The 21,296-nt window shown below is 42.1% G+C and overlaps 1 protein-coding gene across 1 annotated transcript in view; it reads right to left on the reverse strand.

The window, feature by feature from the left end:
* Window positions 1-21,296, reverse strand: part of fat3b (FAT atypical cadherin 3b) — an 86,703-nt gene that overhangs the window by 23,246 nt on the left and 42,161 nt on the right. The window contains exons 21-41 of the mRNA XM_030438711.1: window positions 20,935-21,108; window positions 20,320-20,850; window positions 18,321-18,685; window positions 17,315-17,468; window positions 16,573-16,680; window positions 15,214-15,397; window positions 14,645-14,865; window positions 12,712-13,164; window positions 12,381-12,515; window positions 11,459-11,852; window positions 10,414-10,610; window positions 7,057-7,210; window positions 6,718-6,951; window positions 6,352-6,530; window positions 4,540-4,753; window positions 4,241-4,455; window positions 3,506-3,643; window positions 3,159-3,302; window positions 2,874-3,071; window positions 1,095-1,372; window positions 430-989 (exon numbers count right to left, since the gene is read on the reverse strand). Of these exons, the coding sequence (XP_030294571.1) occupies window positions 430-989; window positions 1,095-1,372; window positions 2,874-3,071; window positions 3,159-3,302; window positions 3,506-3,643; window positions 4,241-4,455; window positions 4,540-4,753; window positions 6,352-6,530; window positions 6,718-6,951; window positions 7,057-7,210; window positions 10,414-10,610; window positions 11,459-11,852; window positions 12,381-12,515; window positions 12,712-13,164; window positions 14,645-14,865; window positions 15,214-15,397; window positions 16,573-16,680; window positions 17,315-17,468; window positions 18,321-18,685; window positions 20,320-20,850; window positions 20,935-21,108 (5,230 nt within the window). The remainder of the gene's footprint in view (window positions 1-429; window positions 990-1,094; window positions 1,373-2,873; window positions 3,072-3,158; window positions 3,303-3,505; window positions 3,644-4,240; window positions 4,456-4,539; window positions 4,754-6,351; window positions 6,531-6,717; window positions 6,952-7,056; window positions 7,211-10,413; window positions 10,611-11,458; window positions 11,853-12,380; window positions 12,516-12,711; window positions 13,165-14,644; window positions 14,866-15,213; window positions 15,398-16,572; window positions 16,681-17,314; window positions 17,469-18,320; window positions 18,686-20,319; window positions 20,851-20,934; window positions 21,109-21,296) is intronic.

A 21,296-nucleotide genomic window follows, 5' to 3' on the forward strand; every position in this document is an offset into this window, starting at 1 on the left:
GTTTTAAATGAAGCTAAACTTATTTTTTAAACTTCTTAAACTGACACTCAGCACTTTACATTATCTACTATGATGTTTATGTTTTAGGAGATACATCTCTGTGTAGGTGTTGGTGTGGGTGTGTGTATTGTGTGAATGTTTTGCATTGAATGAAGAGTGGAATTAGTTTTTTATGATTAATGAGGCACTTTACTGGAGCAGCATTCCAATTCCGTTGTACTTAATGCACTACTGTTGTACTTTGATGCAATGACAATAAAAGCATTCTATTCTATTCTATGGACCCCGGGAAGACCAGCAACTACGGTGTGAAAGCTCAAATAAAGAAAAAACTTGATGTCGATATGATCGATACTGGTAAAATGACAAATATCGGGGGCAAACACAATGTGGGCTGGGCTTGTGTAAGCATATGTGCGGTGTGCTCACCGGGGCAGGTGCAGATCTCTGTAGAGCTGAACCTCGGTGACACCAAACTGACCCTCTCAGTGCTGTAGGTGAAAGGCGAGCTTCCCTCCATCACCAGCGTCTGTTCGCACACCCTGTCCCCACACTCCAGCTCCCCAGAACAAGCGCTGTTCACCACCCCCGCTCCGGATAGGACGCCCCGAATCAGACCCCTCTCTGCTGCTTCCCCCAGTTTCGCAGACAACTCTTGCTTGGAGTAGAACCCACCACCCATCCGTCCTCTGCCCTCTGGCCGCTCCATGACCAGGAGCATGTCCACGCCAGAAGTCCCTATCACTGGCTGTACACCGAGTATGTGGAGGGGATCCTGTTGTCCTGGTGACCATTTCCAGCCGGCTATTCCACGTAACATTAGTTTGATTTGGCTCAGGTAGCGAACGAGCAGGTCCTCGGGAGACAGGGAGCTGAATCGTAAGGTCAGGGCACTACGCAGGAGTACATCTGTCACCTGTTCGACCTGGACTGACACGTCAGCTATCACAGCAAAGCGTCCGTCACTCACTGTGGCATTCATCTGGTATCTGAGAGAGGACAAGGAAATGACACAAAAAGGTGTTATCCATATCAACCAGTACTTAGCCCGCGTGTGCGTGAGAGTGTGTTTGTGTGGCGTAGTCAGTGTGTACCTGCCAGGTTCCAGGCCCGGCAGAGCCACTATGCTGCCATCCTGTCTGTTTATCTTGAACATACTCTTGGCCTGAAGCTTCTGAGTAAATGACAGCATGTCATTGGGGTCGCGGTCGGTCGCGTAGATTCGACCAATCGGGCCACCCTCAAAGGTATCTGTTACCATGACGATGAAGATTTCCAAGGGAGAGACAGAGGGTTTGTACTGACTGTTCCCGATGACCCTCAGAAAGACCCAGGAGGAGGTGGAGAGACTTGGCTTACCAGAGTCACTGGCCTGATAGAACAAAACAAAGAGACAGAAAGATATTAAATGACTCAGATCAAAGAAACAGAGCTATAGTAAAAAGTAAGTAAGAAAAAATGAATTTGCCATTTTGGGTACAATTTATGATTATGTAAAGATGGTCATAACAAGGGCATATGATGAGACGCTGACTCTCTTGGCATCTGTACAAGTAAACAAAGAATACTGATGTAGTGATGTAGTTGGAGCTGAAAAAGAACTGTACTGACTTAAAGCAGCACCGCTGGACTCATGGGGAAAAAAAAAGAGGAAGTTCAATCAGTGGCGGTTCTAGACCAGTTTTAATAGGGGGGCCAGGTTGGGGCCGGCTTTTTTGTAAGGGGGCACATACAACCCGGAAAAAAAGATAAATCCCTCATTTAGACAAAACAGTGTTTACAATTTCAGCAATTTTGATTGGGTAGTAAACTGCTGAGACACTATATTTCTGCCTTTCCCTTCAGAACAAAATCATTGCAAGAAATCTGTCATTGTTTTATTAATGCAGACTCCCTGTCAGGGGGGCCACAGGGGGGTCCAGACTCAGAGTTACGGGGGCACTGGCCCCTGTTGCCCCCCCCCCCCAGAACCGCCCCTGAGTTCAATACTGCTATATCCCAATGCTGACGCAAAGGTCTCATGTTCAGAGACGGGCAAAGATACATCAAAATGTATCATGTTACAAAATGTAAAATGCTTTTAAATAAATAAAATAAAAACTGGTGCCAACAAGCAGCTTGCCAACAGGTTTAATTTTACCTTATGTTTACAGCAGAAAATAAATAAATAAATAAATACATACATACATACATACATATATAAATAAGTTTACGCAGTTTAATATTTTTTGAGTAAAAATGCTCTTTAAGTACATCGCATCCCAGTGAATCGTTCATGATTTGAGCATGGTGGACAGAATTACAGTTTGGGTATGAAGTCTATCAGTTAAGGGAACTTGGGATCCTAGTACTTTTTTATGTATCATAACAACACAATAGCTACAATATCAGTATTTTGCTACAAATCACATTTCGATTTTTTGTCTTGAGCTCTGTTAAATACCAATGATAAAACACTAAAAAGTAACTGAAATATTTCAAGTGCACCTGTGGTGGCCCAAAGAGCGAGAAAACATATTGCAGTGCTCTCAGGGGTGCCCTTCCCATGAAAAAAACTCACCATATGTATCTGGTGACCTTTTCATCTTTTTTTACCTCAGCTCCTCAGACTGCCCGAGTCCCCCACAGAGAAGTAGTTAATGTTAAGACACCCTCCTTCTATGCCACCATATTACTGGAGTTAATAGCTTTTCAGTTACAGAAATGTGTTTATATAAGGCTACTTTTAAAAGTTCTAAAAGCCGGATTTAGCAGCTGATGGTGAGGAACGGGCGGCTCCTAATGCTGACTGTGTGTAGCCATGCAAACAAAGTGTATTTGTCGGTCAACTTCTCCAGAATATATGGAAGAAAAATGAAAAAAAAACACCTAACCTGGATTTCAAGAGTGAACTCTCTGGGGGCTTTAGGGTCAAACACACGGCTGGACCTCAGAGTTCCAGTCTGGTCCAGGGTGAAGAATTTCCCCTCATTTCCAGACACGATGCGAAACTCAAAGGGCGGGCCGTTCCTAGGGGAGTCTTTATCGCTGACTGACAGCTGCGCAAGGATGGTGCCGGCGGCCTGGTTCAGCTGAAAGCGCGGACAGCGAGAAAAGGTTGAGGGGTGCAGCCGATCACAAAAGCGCACAAACCGACACTAACATGCACGGACTGTTACCTGCATGATGGCTGTGGCGTTGGGAGGGGTGAAGACGGGAGGGTTGTCGTTGACATCAGACACGTCGATGTTCAGGATGACAGTGGAGGACATGGCGGGAGAGCCGCTGTCGAACGCCTGCACTGACAGTGAGTACCTGGATACCTGCAGAGAGAGGAGATGAGGCTCCATTAGCATTTGTATGTATTAGGCAATACGGTAAGCGCTGTTATGCCTGCATAATATGACACTTCATTGTGTGCTGACCTTGAGCGGACTTGGTGTTTTTTCTTTCTTGGCTGTGCTCATGAACCAGAAAATTACTATTGATTGTTTATGAGATATTGTACTTAAAGATGCATCCTTACTAGTTCTCTGTCGAGCCGCTTATTGACTTTCAGCAGTCCCGTCACGGGGTCAATCCAGAATTGGTTGCTGCGGTCACCTTTCAGGATGGAGTAGGTGATTCGCCCATTCACCTGGCTGTCCAAGTCTTCTGCCGAGACCTAGATAGCACACAGATGAGGCAGGGTTATTACAGTCAAGCAAAACTTAAACAAAAAACAAAGAGTGAAAAAGTATGTTAGCCATCTGATATAAATATAATAACTAGACTGGAACACCCTAAAAGTAATAACAACTGCATAAAGTAAACAATTTTTTAACAATAAAACTAAACTAAAATGAGCAAACCCCATCCTGGAAATTACTCCAATTTTTTCATCATGATCCATGCATCATTCCCTTAGAAATGAACAAAACATTTTTTTTAAATTTCCTATCTGGCAATGTTAAAGAGGGTGAGAAACATTTCTGAATCTGTTCCTTTGTGTGGATCCAAACTAAAAAGGAACGGGGTCTGTTCTGGGCCGAGACCCATCCTCCATCCAAGTTTTGTCTAATCCTGCGGACAACCGACCAACCAACAAACAAACAAATAAATAAATGAAAAAACACAGGCATGGGTGACAACATAAAATTGGAAACTATAGGAAAAAATGAAAACTCCGATATGGCGTAAAAAAAACCCCAAAGTAGACGAAAAAGAAAGAGAAGTACGGATAGAACGTAAAAGTGGAGAACAAATTCAGAGCGAATGTTACCCTTGTAATCGACTGCCCAATAGATGCGTCCTCGCTGACCAGAACATTGTAAATGTCCTGACTGAAGGCCGGAGCGTTGTCGTTCACGTCCATGAGTTCAATGGTTACCATGGTAGCAGTGCTGAGAGGAGGGTTCCCGCTGTCCCAGGCCTCAACGGTGAGGTAGTAGTCCTTACACACCTCGAAGTCCAAATCATCAGCCACAGAAATAGAGCCTAAAACATACATATATGAAGTCAAACAGCATAAATAAGCATTAATATGACACGACACGACACAGTACAAGGACCTGTGCTTACCCAGGTTTCTGTCTATGGAGAACTTTCTTAACTCGTTCCCTGACCGGATGCGGTAGGTGATCTCAGCGTTTGGTCCGATGTCGACGCTTGTCGCCAGCACTCGCAGCACCTCGGTTCCCACGGCAACGTCCTCAGGGACGGTGACGGCGTAGTCCCTCCTCTGGAAGACTGGAGCGTTGTCATTCACGTCCAGCACCAGAATGGTTAAATCCACCTGACGAAGACACAAGAGACTGTTAACAAGAGGCCTTAGCAGTTAATTTGCCTGCACCGCTCCAGGCCCCGAGAGTTCAGTTTCAGCGCAGAGGACAGTGCACGTTAATGTGAGCAAAAGAAGAAGGTTTTACTAACAAGACAGTGGCCTGAGGCAAAAAAAACACTTAAAGTACCCACCAAAGCCTGAGAGAGAAGGTCTTGGTGGCTAGATAAATGTTAGAGAATTACTTTACCGAGTCGATAAAGGCTGCTTTTGCTGGATGGCATCTGAGTCAAGATTCGTCACTTGGTTTCTGCGTTTCTGGAGGAAGCTTTAGAGCACACGCTTCAAAATAAAGCTCCGATGCTACAAACTTAAGGAGTTAACCTGGTTATTTTGATAGGGCAAAATATTTATTTACAAAGCTCCTGTTCCTGTATTGTGAAAACAGAGGCAAAAAAAAGTGAATCAATCAAATTCATCGCTATATTTCAAAAACGTATTTTAGTGCACTGTTTGGATTTAATGTGATGTTATTTGTCACCAGCTGGCCACCTTATTGTTTCCTGTTTCAAAAAACCAAGCACGGCCAATATTCCAGCATGTCCCCCATAAGCAGGAGTGCTTTTTAGTCCGATGTGCTGCAGTGTATAATCTGGTTTTCTACTTTTTGAGCAAACGGGAAGACCACAGTCGAGGTCATGTAGCACCAAAATCAAAAAATGCTAACATCCTTCTACTGCATAGTCAGCCCATTTTACGGAAGGGCAATCTTTCCAGGGGCGAAGTGCTCATTTTTACTAATAACACTGTTATAGGTGCTATTACGGCTACAACTACTGCTACTTGTATTTGAGGTGGTAATGGCACCCATTACTTCAAATAGTCATGTTCAGTTTCAACACCATGGACAGCGGACATCTTAGTAGAAACTTAAATCACCAACCCCTGACCTCACTTTGTGTGTGTGACTTTTGAGTTCATGGCTTGTTCTGCAAGCAACAAAAACACCTAAAATAAGAGAAACCCAGAGGGCATGAGAGAGCAAACACCGTTTCAGCTTGTCTTGTGGGTATTTTTCCTCCTCTTCTCTTCACTGCCTCTGGCTCTGTTTACACCTGGCATTGACATGCATCCTCTCTGTGGTCTGTCACCTCCCCCATTTTTTCCCACCCACTGCACACTTTGATGAAGACTTATCTTGATTAAATCTCCTCGGTTCCCTATCTGATCTCCTCGGTAAACAGCATGTTTTTATTCATTGGCCTCTCTTATCCATGTGTGTGGACAGAAATACAAGAACACCAGATGGATGGAACCGCGGCCGACTAATCAGCAATTTGATATGAGTGCATGCATTTTAATTACACTATTGCGGCAAATGGTTTAATTGCATAATATGGTCTATTTTTGTTTTGAGAAATAATTGATGTTAATTGCTAAAAGGCTGAGGTAACTGCACTGCACCTGATTTAATTACTCAGAAAAGCACACTTATATCATCTAAAATATAATCGTGTGTGGACTGTGAATTTCAATATTGTGCATTTTTGACGTTTAATTCATTTCCAGCTCAAGAAGTGTCATCTTTTTGAGACGGAATGCGTGTCACCAACCTGCGAGGACAGCGCTCCCTGTCGTCCGGCCTGGTCAGTGGCCCGGACACGGACGCGGTAGGAATCTCGGCTCTCTCTGTCCAGAGATTTCTCCAGAATCACCATCCCAGATATGGGGTCGATGGAGAAGAAGCCGCCGACTGAATCCGCTAGAGAATAGACCACTGTGCGGTTGAGACCTGGAGAGAGCAGGATGAGAAATCGCGCCCACCCACAGACTACATGAACCAATTATGTGTGGTAATGTGTCTCAATCAGCTGCAGGAGGGTTTGTTTTTTTAATGGACAAGTCAGCAGTTTGAATGCTTCCTGTGTTCATTAGCATCCTTGCTTGATTTGTTACCTATCCATCACATAACAGCTTACCTTCATCAGGGTCGCTGGCCTGCAGTCGGGTAAGCAACGCCTTGGGGGCGGCATTTTCATACACACTAGCCAGGTAATGAGTAGAGGAGAAAGAGGGGGCATTGTCATTCACGTCCAGTACTTTGAGAGAAATGTCAGAGCGGCAGAATAGCCCGCCCCCATCAGTTGCCTGGGCAATGAGTTTGTAGGTGGGCGTCATTTCTCGGTCCATGGCAGTGGCTGTGCGCAGCTCACCTAAAGACACAAACAGAAGAGGCTGGGAAAAAAGATGTCGAATCTGAAGTGGATATACCATTTTGATCGCGCGAAATCCAGAGGAAAGATATTCACTGAATGTACCAGTGTTTGCGTCCATGTAGAAATCTTCGACCCCGATGCCAAACAGGGAATACTGGATCTCGGCGCTGGAGCCTGAGTCTGCATCTGTTGCGCCCACTGTCAGAATGCCCTTGTTAGTGGGAATGTCCTCAGGAAAAGAGGCGCTATACACGGCCTGCAACACACACACACACACACACACACACACACACAAACATACAACCACAAAGTGAGACCACACATCTGTCCAGCATGTCAACAAGCACAACTTTTGGCCACTGCATCTATTATCACAGCAGAAAGAATGAGGGCAACAGAGGTAAATGCCCTTTGCTGACCCCGCCTGCACTTCTGCCAGTGACCGCCTCTAGAAATGAACTTTGTGATCTCCATCCATCATCCAATACAGACCAGCGCAATGAGAAAATCACTGTAGTATGTCCAAGTATCGTGCAGCGTATCTGACTCTGCTGCAACTGCTGTGTCCTTCAGAGCGATGTGAATGATTTAATCATATTTAGAGCTGAAACACTAAGTCACTTAACCGATTAACTGATCGACAGTAAATTCATCTGCAACTATTATGATTATTAATAGTTTAAAGCTGCTGTAAGTGATTTTGAAATTGATTTTTAGGGAGCTCTACATTGCGTTTGGTCAGTAAGCCATGTCTCTCCTCCGCCCTGCTTATGCAGTAAAACTGAAAATATATTTTCTGGCATGACTGCCAGCTTTATCCATCCAGGACAGAGACCTCCATAAAGAGGCAGTCCTGTCTGCTCGTGAACTCAGAGAGTGGGATTCTCGTGCTTGTGGCTATGTCCAGCGATCACGGCTGTGCGTTGATGTGGCGAGAGGAGGGAGGGGAATGCTAACTGCATAAACAGACAGGAATTTGGCACAAAGTTTTATATATTTTTCTGCAGCTTTGAGTAATTTTTCTAGCAAAAATGTAAAAGTTGATTTGCTCCCAGCACAGATGTGAGGATTTGCAACTTTTTTGTTTTATATAATTCGATTTTGACTCCTCGTCAATCAAAACAAGCATTTTCAACAGGTCACCATTACATTGTGATTGAGGACGAATTTGTTTTTTCCATTATTTTCTGGCATTTTTATAAACCAAACAATGAATCTATTCATTGAAAAAATAACCAGCAAACTATAACCAAACGATTGCCACCGAAATTTCGGATAATGCTGCTTAGAACTAGCAGTACCTAATAGTAGCTATACTTCATAGCGAGAGAGCTAGAACTATTGATACTACTCCGGCAACAAGAAATATTAAAGCTACCCGTGAATTTAAAAAGCTGGCTTTACTTTACAAAAGGTCAGGAAACAGATAACCTCAGAATAAATCTAAATTTAAATTCAAGACAAAAACAACTTCAAATTATAAGTCTAGTTTTCTTGATTATTTTGAGTAATCTGTTTCTTTGACTTTTTTTATCACTTTGTCAGATTATACAGTGTACACTTATATTTCCTGTACTACTTCTATCATACCTGATACCATGACTAGTATCAGAAGTGGAAGTAGTACAGGTACCTTTACAGACATAACTGCTTCTAACACTGTCAATTTTAAAAGTTGACTTTACTTTAAAAAGTCAGGAAACCAGTTCCCTCAGAATAACCACACTATTGCTTCCCTTGTTACTACTACTACAACAACAACAGGTACTACTACGACTACTATTCCTGATACTACATCCATGTCATAAGGGAAAAAATATTAGGAAAATGTGCAAAAAACATGGTGATATTCAGCTGTCTGACCATCTTAATGTCTCCACGTCAGAGTAATCACTTTGTAGTTACACAGGTCTGACACGTCGGAGAAGAGAACAGAAAGAATATAAGAGTGGGACTGGGAGACAGGGAGGATTGATTTCAAAGAGAATTAGTCAGAGTTTAGAGGGAGAGTAAAAGTTTCTCAGCTAATTATGTAAAAAAGTGAAGAATTTTAGAATACGAGTCAACGAAAAGGAAAAATCCCCAGAAGCATGGACAGCCCAATTATCTTCCACTTTCACATTGATTTGCCTCTCACAGATCAGATTCTGACAGATTATTGATGCCAACAGTAGGATGAGTCCAAGCCAAGGTCACTGATTTATGTGATGTGTTTGTGTCAGCTCTGTCATTTATGTTATTTAAAGAGCACAGTTTATAAGCTTTTGACTTTTCATACGAAAGCCCTATGTAAAAGCCGGCTTATGTGCAAGTTATAGTTCATTCCCTGAAAAAATATAGAACATTTTGTTTGAATTGAGTGACATTGGGTTTGTACTCTGGCACACTGTAGAACAGGGAATCAATATCAACTGAACAAATCCTGTTATACTACATCCCCAGATACTGGCTCAAGTCATACATACAGTGTGCAAATTTTAACATTATTCACCAGAATCATTTTCTGAGCTAAGCCACCCTTAAAATTACCAGAGAGGAAGTTCATCATTCTGGGTATTGGGGCCTTAACTAATTAATCGGTATGACAGTGCCGTCAGGTATAATGAAAATTTAAAACTGAATAACTCAGCATCAATTCAAATCTCATGTGGTCATGAGCGACATTGCTGTATGTTGTCTTCAGCTTTTGCATGACATGTTTGACGATAAAACACAAAACTAATTCCCCTTATTTTAAATAAAACATGTTTTGTTTGATTTCAGGTTCATAATTTAATTTCAGGTTACTGCTAGAATAGGATTACATGCTCTAATGCTCAATAATCACATCAGTGTCCTCATACTGTCCAATGCTGCAGCACTGTATTCCCCCTCTGTCTGAAAATCTGAAACCCAAATACCAGTCTGCTCTGATTGGTCAGCTCACACATGCCTGACCCGGCACCGACTGACAAACAGCAGAGCAGCTGCGCTCATTTAATTTTAACCCGCCAGACTAGCTACTCGCCATTAATTATGCAAATATGTGTCATGGTGAAGTAGGGTGATGCCAAAAAGTTACAGAACTAAAGGCGGGACTGCTGATGAGTCGTTTCAGTAGCAGAGAGAAGAGACTGTGTCGGTGTGAACTTTGACCTTTTTACGTTTCGATATCTTTTACATGTACAAGAAACTATATAACACACTGAAGAAAAGGAAAAAGGAAAAAGTATAATAGGTCTCCTTTATACATATTTGTGACCAAACCCAAATAAATCAATAACCTCTCAGCAAAGTTTAACAGAAAAGTCTAGAGTCATGATGGAATAAATGCAAGTCAGCTGTCTATTTTCAGACAATACACTAATAGGAAACTAGTCAGCTTGGGGACAAACAATGAATAATCATCTCTCACACGCTGCTCTATGTTTGTTTGCTTTGCATGTTTTCCTTTCAACCCAATTCCATCATATGCCTGACCTGGTTGCAGATGGGGCTGTTATCATTGGCATCCATGACGGTGACCTCCACAGCGGTGCGGGCAACGTACAGGCCATCGCTGGCTGTGATGTTGAGCAGATACCAGTCCTGCTGCTCGCGATCCAGCAGGCCGCTCACATAAACCTTCCACTCTCCCTGCACCTGGGCCAGGCTGAACACGCCCCGCGGGTTTCCTCCTGAAGATATCGCATGGGAGGACAATAAGCGCCGACACTACACAGCAAAGACGGATGTGAAGATGCATTGTAACAGACTTGTGAACAAACTGTAAGTATTATTCGTTCAAAGAATGAATAAGCATCAGCTGCCCACCCCCTCCACACACACACACACACACACCAAATGATGCATGAACCTTTTGGCACAATCAATAATCATCTATCATTGTAGTCGAGCGGGCTGGTGGTGTAGCCGAATTGGCCTTTAAAAGTTTAAAAATTTGACCTTTTATTAAAATGCTTCCATTAGGGCCAATCAGTATTTTCAAATGCCAGGACAGGAGGCCAAAATACATCATCCTCTGTGGTTATCAGACAGTGTTCTGGTGGAGAGGCCCTCTCAGTGTTTTTTTTATCACTCGCATAAAAAAGGAGTGAAATCTGTAAAATTCAAACTACTGTAATAATTTCACATAGTTTCACAAGAATCATTTAAAGCAGACACTCCCAGGTTAGTTAGACCCGCTGAAAACTAATCTAAATTAGAGTCTGTTCCCTTTCTTACGTCTTATTTGAGAAATTAAAATGTGAATACACAGGTTTTTCTGCCTTTGCCTGAAATGTTCTGTTGTAATATGCATACCTTGTAATATCAAAATGAAAAGGAGATGTAAAAAAATAAAATAAAATAAAAGATTAGTCGTGTTTGACATTTGAGTTCAAACTAATTCCAAGTTTGACCTTTAATAATAGCAGCCCCATTAGACCAATGAATAATTTGTATGCAACAAAAACTCGTCGAGACAATTGCTGCAGCACAGAATGCGTTGAGCGGCATTGTGTCGGTGCTTTCTTCATAGCCTCACCTGTAATGTAAAAGCTGACGAGGCGGTTCTGATCCGTGCCGTCTTGATCTCGGGTTTTCAGGACGGCCACCACCTCGCCGAGGGGATCGCTCTCCTTTACCGCGCCCCGGTACAGCTCCCTCTCGAACCGCGGTGGGTTGTCGTTGACGTCCGACACGGTGATGGTCACCACCGTGGTGGAGGAGAGGGATTGCAACTCCCCCAGGTCGGAGGCCACCACTTCGAAGCTGTAGCTGGAGCAGGTCTCGTGGTCCATCTGGCTCACCGTGGTGATCCAGCCTGTTTTACTGTCGATGGCAAAGACGGAACCCGTAGTGATGGGGCCGCCAAAGGAGCGACGGTCTTTTGTCAAGTCCAAGTTGTATGTGAGCAGAGGTCCGAGGCTGTAGGTCACCTGCAGTTTAAAAAATAGAGGTGTAACTGATTGATTGATCAAAAGATAATGAATTGACAACTATTATTGCCAGTTCCAGCTTTCTGAATGCAAGGATTCGGAGCATTTCTTTGGCATTTATAATAGTACATGAAAAGTCGTTGGGTTTTTGATTTTTGATTGGACAAAGGAAGCAATGTGAGGACATCACTCTAGGCTCTGGGGATGTGTGATGAGCATCTTCCACAATTTTCTTTTTACATTAAAATGTTTAATCCTATTTAAAAAAAAAAAATCAATGGAAACAAGCAATAACTGAATTTGCATGGCACTAATTCAAACAGAGGTCTAGACTTTACTACCAACATTCCGCCACGACCAAGCACTTGGCAGCAGAGGCAAGAAAAATCTGCCTTTGAGTGTCAGCCCTCTCCAAAAAGGTGAATAAAGTTGTAGTTTTATCTGCAGCAATCCAAACTAAAAAACTGCACAAACGCAAAGCAGACTCATTTGTAGGGGAAGGCAAAGAGAACAAAGTACTTCACACACCTGTCCATTAGAGCCCCAGTCTGGATCGAGTGCCCGCACTTGGACCACTCTTGTCCCAGCTGGCATCCCCTCCATCACTGTGGCTACATAGGTGTTCGTCTCAAACACTGGCTTGTTGTCATTCACGTCTAGGATCTGTAAAATGACAAATCTTCACTGAATTCACCCAACAAAGTCACAATACTAATGCAAACATTTTCATCTAACTAGGCTTTCTCTTGTTTTCTTAAATGCTATTGTATTAGAATCTAAGGCTGTCATAAAGATACATTTCTAGTCAAATGAAAGAAACATGAGGCTAGCAGGATCTATGTTTAAATGTATCACCGACCTTAACCTCCAGGTCAACAGTGGAGACGGACTCGATTAGGTCTCTTCTTGTCGTTGCTGCGATCTTAAAGCGGAAGATGCTGACCTCCTCGTAGTCCAGAGGCTTTACCAGGCGGATCAGACCTGATTCCCTCTCCACCAGGAACGTCCCTCCCTGGTTGCTGTCGAAGGTCTCCCCCCCGACTACGCTGAAGAAGGCAGTCTGTCCGGGACCCATGTACACAGAGCCCAAGGCCGTTCCTACGGGTGTGTCCTCGGGAATGGTGAAGGAGTACTGAGGCTGGCTGAAGGAAGGAACAAATGCGTCCGGTGGGACGACATGGATGAAGGCGGACACTAGAGAGTGTTTGGCTGGAGAGCCACAATCTGTGGCTTTGACAAAGAAGGACAGCACAGTCCCCTGGAGGTGGTCCACAGTGCTTTTGGTCATCATCCAACCGCTGTCTGGCTCCACCTGCGAGTTAAACACCATTAAGTGACAGATATACTACTTACAGAGCTTAGATCTTGGACTCTCAGCCTGAATTCGATTGTCTTTGAGCCAACAGGTTCTTATGTTTTGGCCTCTGGCTTAAATTGGACAGGATATATCCTTTTTTTCCACAATAAGAGCATGGACAACATGTTTTATGAGCCTATTATCTATTTATATGTATATGTTACTTTTTTAACATTCAGTCATCTTATATTAGCATTTAATCATTAACTAGGTACATTTACTCCATTACTTTACTTAAATCCAAATTTGAGCTATTTGTACTTAACTTGAACAATTTTCAGAGGGAAATACTGTCAATGTTACTCTGCTACAAGTATTTAACACCTTTAGCACACAGAACATAATGAATGCTATAAATCAAATGGCCCAACAGTGGATGCGTTTTTTTCTTTCAACTACTGAATAAATCCATTTACATTAAATAACCATCGTTAGGACAACAAAAGCATGATTTAGTTTAGTTTTGGGCTCTGGGTTATTGTGATTACATTTTCACAAAACAATCAATAGATAAGTTTAAAATAAGGAATATATCAATCCATAATGAATATAATCATTAAAAAATCATCACAAGAAATAGCTGCAACTCACTAAAACAGTAAAATCCTGCCATAACAATAGTAACCTAATGGGACACTCCTCATAATGGTTACTTTTGCTTTTACTAACTAACTTTTACTAAACTAACATACTTGCATTTTCCAGGTTATAATTACATACTTTTACACAAGTAACACTTTAAATGGAGCATGTATTTTTTACAGCATGGTATTAGTAAAGGTTTCGAACACTTCCTCCCCCACCGCCACATAAACTACAGCTTTTAGTTCAAATTGGTTCAAAACAGTCATAGTTACCTGCAGCAAGGATGTTATATGTTCACCTATGCCTGTTTGTTGGTTGGTTAGTTTTTATCAGCAGGATTACACAACAACTAGATGAAAAATGCTTCAGCTTCCCCATTAACTTTGGTGCAGATCTGGATAAAGTGACACATTTGTGAATTTTTTCTCACTTTCTTTAACATTAAGCATTTTTCAATATTTTTGTTAATTTCTTGTGGAATTACGTAGTTTTAGGTCGCTGGAATCAATGAATAAATACAATAGGGGCCTTTTGGTCTTTAGCGGAAGTATGTGCTGTACCGAGTGTCATTCCAGTTGTTTATGTGTTTGTTACTTAATTGTGTTTCCCTTTTGATGGATAAAATCGTTACTGTTAACAGATGGCTTTTAATCCCTGAAAAGTGGTGGGGGTCTCATTTGAGAATATGTCTTAATCGAATGTATGGAGGATTTAATCCAGTTAAATTTTTGCTTCTGAGGACAGAGAAGGTGTTGGCAAGTCAATTAAAACTAAACACAAAGCTCAGTGGTGCAAAAAATATGTTTTGCAGTTGACTAATGCATGAAGTTAAAGAGCGGAACGTACTGACCTCCAGCACATCTACCAGCGACAGACGTGCCTCGCTGTAGAGGGAGTAGGTGATCCTCCCGTTGGACCCAGCGTCAGGATCAGTGGCTTGGATCTGTGTGACCAGAGAACCTTTGGCAACGTTCGCTTTAATGCTCATACGGTACTCCACAGCTCTGAAGCGAGGGGCGTTGTCATTCTCATCAGCAAGAACAACTCGCACCGTGCAAAACGATGCACGACCTGGAAGAACAACAGAAGAAAAACACACATGTATGGATTCATGGAATGTATGTGGTTCAAAAACCAAATTGGCTTATTCTTCTCTTGTTCTGGATGGCAAGATGTAATGCATCTGTAAAGTGAATATGCTTTAATATTCATAGATATTCAGGAGAGTGGGATCTTATCATACCTAAGCTATCATCTGACTCCTACAGTACATTAACCAAAAACAGTGCCCACTCATGCATTAATGTTAGCTAAATGTTTGACTTAGGGGCACAGGAAGTCTTATATCAGCTGATTTAAAGATGTTTTTTCGTCAGGTAATCAGTTTACAGTCAGCCTGGTCAGGGTCAGAAACAGTACCTCCTCCATCCAGGGCCATAACGGTCAGCACCATGTCTTTATTGAGAGGATTTTCTCGGTCTAATTTCTGAAGAGTGGTGATGACTCCATCTGCGTCGATGGTGAACTGAGTTTTCCCAAGGTCGTTGATGAAGGAGTAGGTGATCTGTCCAAACAGCCCGGAGTCCTCGTCCGTTGCCCGAACCTGGAAGTCCGGACAGATAGTCAGGAAATTAAGTCAGATTGGTCATTATAAAGTCCTTCAGCACCATTCACGTGTAGGGAGTTTCCTATTTCTTTTATCCTGCCAACATAATTAAAGGTTTAAGTAGACAACTCTAGAGAGATTCTCAAGGCATCAAATACTGACCCTTTAGGGATGGCGGCCAACCCAAGGCATCAAAATTTGACGACCCGGGAATGAGCCTCAACAATCAACTACCATTTTTTAGAATTGTCTACGTTGTTATGTTTTTCACCTGTGTCCATTTGTTGGAAGTTTGGTTGGTTTGTCAGCAGGATAACAGAACAACTACTGAAAGGATTTTGTCGAAACTTGGATGGAGGACTTTTGGTGCAGATCTGGGTAAATGGACCGATGTTTGTCACTTTCTTTAACATTGAAGGAAAGGGTGTTTTTGTTCTTTTTTTATTCATTTCTCAGGGAATAATGTTTGATGAAGAATTCCGCCTTAATAAGATGCCTGGTATCTATGAGTGAAAACATTCAGTGCAAATCTCGATCTAGCAGATTGAAGCATGTTTTATTTGATATCAGATTAGGCTTGATTGAATAAAAGGGGACTGTGGGGCATTGGCGGAGGTATGTGCTCTACTGAGTCCCCTTTCTAGTTGGTTATGTATTTAATGTCATTTAATGTCAAAGCTTATTCAATTACCATCCTTTAAATTTGGTATAATTTAGTTTTAAATAATAAGTTCACATCATTTGTGTTATATTAATATGTGGCACCAACCAGGGTCATGTTGACCTGAATATAAATGATTTAAAATAACCCACAGTCATTCAACATTTTTTAATCTGTGGCGGCTGCATCTGTGTCTGACAGATTGCCCCTACCCCCCCCCGATTGTGTGCGATATTTAAATTAGGAACCATGGCAAACATGACCTCAATAAACAGCTCCATCTATTAAAACTGCATAGACGGGATTAGGCCTTTGACTGAGTTCCCCCAGGATGCAAATGGTATTTTTAAAAAGCACTAATTACAACGGCTCCATTGACAAAGTCATGACGAACTGCAATGAGAAAACAAGGCACCCAGTGAGATCTGACAAAAAGTTTACCTCGGGGGTCTGCGCGCACCACAGTCGGCAGGATTAAGTCTCAAAGTGAGTAGTGGAAAGGCAAACTAACCTGAATGACCTTTGACCCTGAAGGGGCATTTTCCTGGACTTCAGCCAGGTAGAACCTCTGGCTGAACACTGGGCTGTACAGGTTCGCTCCCAGCACGCGTACAACCACCTGGGGATCACCATCATCGTTATAATCGCCGTCCCACCATCATCATTCTCATGTCTGCTGACATTTCGTTAATGCCATCACAATAATTAACAGTGGCAGATTTGTCAAACACGATAACATCAACTCGGCATATGGCCGAGCAGTAAGAGCATCTGCCTTGTGACAAAAATATGATTGATACAGCTGCAAACATGTATTAGTCTCTGACAGACTGCTGTGGAGGTACGTGGTGTTCTCATCACGCCAGGAGAAGAGGAACATGAGAATTGCGCGACATGTTATTGCTACGCCATATAATGTGGACAATCAGAGATGTGGGATATCAGAGTCCCACTTGTAATTACCGCTGAAAGACAGATGTGAACATTTCTTTCCAGCTGGCAGCTCATCCTCACAGTAAATCCGATATGACAAGAACGCACATTAACCTCCAACTGCAGAGGTGCTCTGCAGAGCAGCCAGTGGTAGAGAAAACAGCAGTCGCATTGGACAGCTGCGAATGTGTGGAACAAATTTGAAGCGAGTGGTTGCCAAAGAAGGTCACGCGGCTCGCTGTACATAAACACTACAAGGGTTATAAAAGAGCAAATCAGTTGACAGAACTAAATCGCAACTGGCGAGGAAGTTGTCTCACCTGAGCAGTGTTGGTGAAGACTCCATCTGACACCGACACATTGAGTTGATACGAGAGTTTCATGCCCTGTCGCCTCTTGTTAGACAGACTGAGCACCCCTGTATCTGGCTCCATCATAAAAGTCATTCTCTCATTCCCAGAGAGAATACTGTACCTGAGGGAAAAAAACAAGAGCTCAGTGTCCATTATGTTGCAAAACAGTATTTTGCTCGGAAAGTGCTGGAAACACAAGTGTGTGCTTTTCTTAAGCTGTCCTGAGACAAAAACCACTTGATCACTTGAGAAGACACATAAATAATTAAGAGTGTCAAATGCTACAATTTTCACAACCGAAACACAAAAACATAAGGGAGTCCATGTACGCCAGTGTGCTTGGAAGGAAAATCCGGTGAGTAATTATAACGATAAACTTCTTTACCTTATGACTCCTTTCCCAATATTTTGATTGAAGCCTACTGTCAATAAGTCATATGTTGACATGCTAGCTTTCTCAACGTCTTGACAAAGTTTCTCAGCATTTTGAAAAATTCTATCATTATTTTGAAATACCAAGTCATAATGTTGAGACACTGTCATTGTTTTGAGAAATTCTATCGTTATTTTGAGTTACTAAGTCATTATTTTGAGATACTAAGTCATTGTTTTGAGATAATAAGTCATTATCTTTTAGATTCTGTCATTATTCTGAGAAATTCTATCGTTATTTTGAGACACTAAGTCATTATATTTAGATACTGTGTAACCATATTAAGATACTGTGTCATTACATTTAGAGAAAGATTCTCTTCATAATGACTTACAGGACCTTTTTTTATCACATTGGAGGAAATGTGCTTCCACAAAAACTAGACTGGTATGAAATGAGAAATGGTAAACAACGTGAACTGAAAGGTTCAGACAAATTCAACTAATGTTCAGTTGGAAACCATGTACAAACGTATCATCACTGCCACAAAACATCAAAAAGAAAACACCCCCACAACTTTCCGAAAAGCCTTTTTCTCACCTCAGCCTTTGTGCGTCACAGATGTCAGCATCCGACGCCTGAACACAAGTCACAAAGTGTCCCCTGGGAGCCAGCTCGCTGACAAAGGCCTCGTACAGCGCTTGGCTGAAATTGGGTGGGTTGTCGTTTGTGTCAGTTACAGTCACGGTGACACTGACATCACTGCTAAGGGCAGGGTCTCCGCTGTCTGTCGCTCTGACAATGAAGTTGTACCGCTGGATGAGCTCATAGTCGAGCAGGCGAGCCGTGAATATCAGGCCGCTGTTTATGTCGATGAGAAAGTAGTCTGTGCTGTTGTAGACGTCAGGGAGGATCTGGTAACTCACAATGGCGTTCTTCTCTGAGTCTTGGTCCTGGGCAAACAGCTACGAGGAGAGTAACATTAAGTTATGTACTTGTTCATGCATTATTCAAGAGATAGTCTGAATTGTGTGCGCTGGCCGTAGCTACAGCACCCACAGTGAGTCCAAAATGAAAAAGGAAATGAAGTTGTAGGTTCCACTGAGACGATGTTAGGGCACAATTCTATCTAAAACTGCATCAAAGCACTGTAAAGCTTCAGGCAGGATCATCTTGTCCAAGTCTTTGCAAACAAAAAGCATAACCGTACTGTGCATGCAAGCGCTGCAAGATTAAAAGGATTGCAGCTCAATTAATAGTAAACACAGCTCTATGGCGCAAGCATGAAAATAATTTTAGTAGATAATCATGTGACGGTGAAGGACGCAAAACTCTGTTACTGTCGGTTTATTCGACTTCTCTAAATTGTGATGTGAAGTGTGATTTGCGTGTGAAAAGACTAGTCGACACCATGGCTTCCTATTAAACTGCAAAACCAAAAAAAATAAGCAAGGAAACAAAATGAATTAGTTTTCTTCGTTTTAACACAAACATACAGCTTCTGTCTCATGTAGGTGATAAAAACTTTATATTCTAAATGTTAACCTCTTGGTTGTGTAGTAACAGATTATCTGTCAATGGGATTATGGAAACAGATAACAAAAAATAAGGGTAACACTTAATAATAATTAATCATTAAAGTTTGATACATGCTTCATAAACCATGTATTAATTGTAAAGTTGCAGCTGATGTTTACCATTCTTTTTTCATTGTTTGTGAACAGTGAAATAACTATTAACTCAAGTTTAACTAAATATAAATTTACCATTTATTGCTGCTGGTTACTGTGTATGTATTGTGTTTGTGTACGTGTGAGTGTTACCTACGTTTACACAAATGTGTAATTAGATTGCATTTACATTGTCAAGGATTACTTGATAACATTTTTGCTGGCATCTTTTTAAAAAATGTTTCTACAACATAACCAACACTCTATTAACAAATGAAAATCATGTTTATGTTTTTGTAAGAGTAATGTGTTTTGCCTGACCAAATTTGCAAAAAGGCATTTAATTTGTATTGGAAACATTTTGAGATTTAAAAAAAAATGAACAAAAAACATTTGTGGAAATCTCGGTTTTGTGGCTGCAACCATGGAATATGTAATGTAATTATACAATTTGTATTCAGTAACTGAAACATTTCAAAATAATCTGACCCAACTCCGCGCTACTGGAAGGTGATATGCCAGAGGCCCAACACTGAACACGCCTAAAGTGTAGTTTTAGGCATAATAAACATTCATCTGATCTAATAATTTAACGTTTCCCTCCTATTTCTTCAATACTATAGTCAAACAAGGCCATTAACCTGTCTTGGTGACTGGATAAAACTGGTTATAGAAATCAATGCAGTCAGTACTACAGAGTGCTGCAATGCAAACATGTTTCTCACTGTGACAACAGTACTGGTCTATTATTCACTGAAGGTCAAGAGCTTCCACTGGGAAATTTCTAGGGAAATATCGCACATATTTTCTCATGAATAAATTATTTGGCATCTTAAAATTTACACACAACACTGTCGAAGTGAGTCATGGGTGCAAACAATGATTTGGTTAAAGTACACACTGGACTCACTCAATAAACAAACACACACCTGTAGGACGGTCGTTCCAATCATGGAGTTCTCAGCCAGCACAGACGAATAAGAGGTGTTCTGGAACAGCGGCGGGTTATCATTCACATCCAGCACCACGATGTCTACATCGACCTCCGACTTCGCTCCAGTCAGCGTGTCTGTGGCCTTCACTGTTAGCCGGTAGTACTGCGTGGTCTCATAGTCCAACGGGTAAACCACGCTGATGATTCCCGTGTCGAAGCCGATGTCAAACTGGAAGGTGGGGTCTCCATCAGTGATGGTGAAGATGACGCTCTGGCCTTCGGGACTGGTGGCGTTGATGCACAGGACTGAGGTGGAGATGGCCGCGTCCTCTCTGACGGTGACGCCGTAGAAGGGCTTGTCAAAAACCGGCATTGCTTTATTTACCACAGTGACAGGCAGCTCCACTGTGCTGGACAGAGAGGGGAAGCCACTGTCTGAGGCCACGAGGACCAGCTTGTACTCTGCATTAGACAGGTCGACCTCAAAGGCTCTCTTTAAGGTCAGCTGTCCTGTCAAAGGGTTCACCTGCACGGAATATGTAAATAAAATAAGTATGTACAAACTGTATGAACACTGAGAACATTTAAGAGCAGAAAATGATGAGCTTACCTGAAAGTTTCTGTGCGGCACCTTGAGGCTGTATGTCACTTCTCCATTCAGACCGTAGTCCTGGTCAATGGCTGAGACCTGAAATATAGGCGATCCTGGATCTGCCTCCACCTGCACTGCAGCGTAGTAGGGGAGGTTCACAAACTCTGGAGCGTTGTCGTTTACATCCTCCACCTGAGAAAAAACGGTTATGTTAACAAATTGGGCTCATTCATTCACTGGGCTCATTGAAAAGATGAAAAAATAGATTTCACACAGTTAGACTTCAAAGTAACAACAAATGAAGATGAACTGTGCCGCACATCACTGAATCTAAGCTGAATATTCCTGTAAAATGTCTCCTTGTGTAGCTTACTACAAAG

This window comes from Sparus aurata, chromosome 13, assembly GCF_900880675.1.
Source record: "Sparus aurata chromosome 13, fSpaAur1.1, whole genome shotgun sequence".
In the NCBI taxonomy this organism is placed as follows: domain Eukaryota; kingdom Metazoa; phylum Chordata; class Actinopteri; order Spariformes; family Sparidae; genus Sparus; species Sparus aurata.